General features: G+C 32.2%; 2 protein-coding genes across 2 annotated transcripts; both read right to left on the reverse strand.

Annotated features, from left to right (window-relative positions):
* Window positions 1–739: 739 nt before the first annotated feature.
* Window positions 740–1,020, reverse strand: PCYB_002270 (hypothetical protein; the record flags this gene model as incomplete). The annotated part of the gene is made up of 2 exons (XM_004227648.1): window positions 740–789; window positions 837–1,020. 2 exons carry the CDS (start codon window positions 1,018–1,020, stop codon window positions 740–742), a joined length of 234 nt encoding a protein of 77 aa, XP_004227696.1.
* A 1,343-nt stretch (window positions 1,021–2,363) lies between these two features.
* On the reverse strand, window positions 2,364–3,311 carry PCYB_002280 (CYIR protein; the record flags this gene model as incomplete). The annotated part of the gene is made up of 1 exon (XM_004227649.1): window positions 2,364–3,311. A coding segment is annotated over one exon (948 nt), but the record flags the coding sequence as incomplete, so codon positions are not given.
* Between the last annotated feature and the right edge of the window lie 923 nt (window positions 3,312–4,234).

A 4,234-nucleotide genomic window follows, 5' to 3' on the forward strand; every position in this document is an offset into this window, starting at 1 on the left:
GTTTTTATAGTTAAGTTAATTAAATGGATAAGTGACGGCACGATTTTTATATCGTATATTAATTTACTCCCAATAATGTAGTCATATGTGACAATTTGCTCATTTTCACGTGAGTACGTATTTTCATTGGTCCAATAGATGTTGCATATTTTTACTTTACTCCTCCATGCGAAATCTAGGTGGTCAAAGTGTTCTTCGTTTTATAGGACATTATTCGAAATGTTGCTTAGAGTGAATGGGTTGACATCGGTAATGACTACTTGGTTCGGTCCTCGATTAGTTCCCCTGCGAAAAATGTTCGCATGCGTGAAAAGCGAAATGCTGGCTAGTCCATTCCGTGCAGCGAGTTCTGACACCACTTTGTTGCTAAAGAGGTTGCTATTCTGGAGGCACAAGTTGGAGATCCATTTGCTTATCTTGAGGCCCTACTCCCAAATGCTAATCCCGGTGATGTCATTATGCGAATGGACCCCTTCTCCTGATGTTTTGCCATCCTCAAATGAATTCCCAAAATAGTTTAGCCCAATTTCTCTTATCCGTATAATGGCCTCTTTTTCGCTCTCCCCATTTTTTACTATTGCCTTTTCGTTTATGAGTAACTGGTGGGGGCACCCCTGAATTATTTTTGCTTTCCCCATATTTCTCCATGGCCGTTTAAAGTAGCACCTCCGACACCGTGCTTATTGTCGCCATTGCCCAAGCTACCATCATGATCGTCAGAGAAAACGCTCCCGAAAAATTACATCGAGTTTATTTTTTTTTCGTCATGGGCACTTAGCAGGTATCCGTCTTTCACGAGGGAAATTTGCAAAAAATCTTTTCTCATATGTACATACAGTGCGTTTTTTTTTTCCTTTCCATTGTGGTATATTCTTTTCCATATAAAAGGTAGTCGAAAAATAGCATTTCCTTTACAGCTTCACAATGCTTATTCCCTATGGCCCACATAAGGAGACTATTTTCACTAGCATTCAGTTGGTTATGTCCAATTGCGCATTCGTATAGAAGAAAGCGAATCATGTCCACATTGTTATTTATGCATGCGACATTTATGCGTGTGACATGATGGTAAGGGGTACAAACTTGCTAAAAAGTGGTGTGGCATTACGTGGGGGATACGCTTCTCCTTTTCATTTGATCAAATCGGGATGAAACATAATGGAAACCGCGGACGAGGGCCTCAAAAATGGTATTAATGTCCCAGCATATCTCAGGCGCTTGTTGAACATCAACGAAAGATTTTTGCCAGTCGGCCACTGCCTCAATTTGTCCGCCCTAATTTTTCAGCATGTTTCAAATTCATTAGCAGTGTGTTACAATTTTTAGTGTTTTTGTCGCTTTTTTTCGCATTTTTCCTCCCATATTTTTCCAACCGTTTCACCATTTTTTCAACCTTTTCCCTGAATATTACAATTTTGCAGACGCACGCGCACTTATCAGGTGACTGATTGCCAACACATTTTCACGGACATCACCTGGAAATTTTCTCTAGCGAGTAAAGTGTTTCTCAAGTTCAATTCGTTTTTAAGTAAACCATTTTAAATGCAGAATTTATTTTGCATGCACGTACTGCCCATTTTTTGATTATACAAGTGTTTTTTTTTCCTTAGTCTTTCGACATGCACAAACATGTACGTAACACTGACTGGGGATGTAGTATTCTTTTTTTTCTGAACATACATTTTGGACCAATATTTAAAAGAATTTTTATTTACTTATCAAACCATAACAAATATTTGTTATCTTCGTACAAATGCGCAATTTTTATATTCTTTAAAAATAAATACATTTTTTTTACATTCATTTGAAGATACATACAAATGTACAATTAAACGAATTTTGACTTTAGTTTCTGGTAGTTCTATTTATGCCTTCCTGCAAGGATATAAAATAATAAATTCCCATATATATTAGCGAGCGCGACACATGCTGATCAATACACAAACTTAAACCATGAACCCACAATATAAAACTAAACCATGAACCCACAATATAAAACTAAACCAAGAACCCTAAACAAACAACCCTAAACCCTAAACCCTAAATCTTTGATATTCGTCACTCTTATTTATTTAATAATTTACTTGGAATATATAATTATTTTTTATCCTAATTGATTTAGTTTCTATTAAATAAAGGAACATCTAAAGCAGCAATTGCATGATTTTTAACAAGATTATTCTAAATCTCTGCATATTGCACATGCTACATCAGCAAAGGGAATCATGTTGCATTATAAGCTATATGTACACGTCTACTTGGTGCTCCTATACTTTTAGGTTGCTGTTCATACATCGGTAAGTCATTATTGACATAATCTGGAACTTTTAGCGTGCCTCTCTTCTTTTTGCCACTCTTTCCAGTTAACCAACTTCCGAAGGGGGTAAACTAGTATAAAAAGAAAAAGCAAAAATATATATATAAGATAATAAATTACAATTTTCATAATAAAACAGCTCATAAAAATTAATAAAAAATAATGATAGAAAATGTTTATATATTAAAGAGGAATTATTTTTTACTTTATAGTATAGGAAAAAAACCATAATTACTAATAATAATAGTATAACCATTATAGATGCACGGAAAGGAAGTTTTTTTAATAATTCAACTGTAAAAAATGAAGTACTTAAAGGTTCATCATCTAACGCAGGGATTTTATCAGTTATATCAACTGTGGATTCATTTTTGTATTCAAATTTATTGAGATATTCTCTATTTTCTCTGGATCTTTCACAATATAATTTCATATATTCTGGTAAATTTTTTTTTGTGCAATCTTCTTTTCCTTCATTCTCATAGTCATCACGTTCATTTCCTGTAATTTCAGGAAACAAGGTATAAATGCCTTCAGGGGTAGACATGTCAGAGTTCGTCACATAATAATTGTAATCTTGATTGGAGATTAAAACGACATTTACTGGTTTTTCATTGATTTTTAATTGGTGGATTGGTCGATTTGAATTACTATGTATCGTTTTACCCTTGCGTTTCATATCCATTAATGAGTTACTTAAGTGGGGGCGGTATCCGGGTTGCTGGCATACAATTGCTGTTCCTTTAAAATTTTCTTCCGTAACTTCAGCACATTTTAAATATTTAATATACATGTCAACTCGTCCTTTAGAAGGCGGAGAAACATTTAGTTCAGCTGTTTCATATGAATCTTCTGTTCCTACTTTACAAGCTTCTTCGTCATAATATTTCAATAACGATAACAGTCTACTTGGATTATACACATCATTACAATTCAAAAAATAATCAGGACAAAATGATGCACCCCAATGACAACATTCTTCTTGAACTTGGTACTTTTCATATGTTTTACTAATAGATTTAAGGTATTTATCAAAAAAATCGTTTTTTCCTTTTTACAGGCACTCTTTTTAATATTGTGATGATTTTTAAAATAATCATACAAATTTCTCTTTTCTAACAATAATATTAAATCATCGAGATCCTTATAAATAAATATGAATTCACAACCCCTATTGCTTCCACCTTTGAAACAATCATTTAGTTTCCCATTTAGTTTCATAAATTCCGTAATTATATCGCTGATGTTAAGTGTTGATTTTTTTTCATTATAGAGTTTCCACATTTCACCAAATATCCAATATTTGTAATTCAAACAGTTCTCCCTATATTCCTTTTCCACTTTAATGTCATTTAATGCTTTAACATTTCTTCTAATTTGATTAAAAAGACTGTCATTAATAATATTGTTATTACGTGATACGGAGCTGCATCTCTCATTGAGTTTTAAATCAGTTTCTGTATGTCTGTATAATTCCTCGTATTTTTTATAAGAATATGAGTCTTGTAAAACAGTTTTTCCATTCTATATGAAAAGAAATATGTATTATACATATAATTAATGAAATAACTCTTTTAAAGAAAAAACATTCTTATTCTGTTGAAAAATTTGGAATATTCAATATAATAAACTGCTAATAAATTTTTCATTAAATAATAAAAATGTACTTTCGCTAATTTATAAAAATCCCCGTCATCTATAGAGTTATCCATAGTGGAAAATATGTGTCTACTTATTATATATAAGTGTCTACATATAAACAGCGTAATAATCTAGGTTTATGTTTCAGGGTTAAGGGTGCACGAAATATTTTTTTCTATGAAAAACGTGGTCAACGACCAAAATAATTGAACGTATATTTAATATAATGTAAATTAATTTCTTTTATTGCTAAATTATAAATATAATTGAAATTCC

This window comes from Plasmodium cynomolgi (assembly GCF_000321355.1).
Source record: "Plasmodium cynomolgi strain B DNA, scaffold: 0103, whole genome shotgun sequence".
Lineage (NCBI taxonomy): Eukaryota > Apicomplexa > Aconoidasida > Haemosporida > Plasmodiidae > Plasmodium > Plasmodium cynomolgi.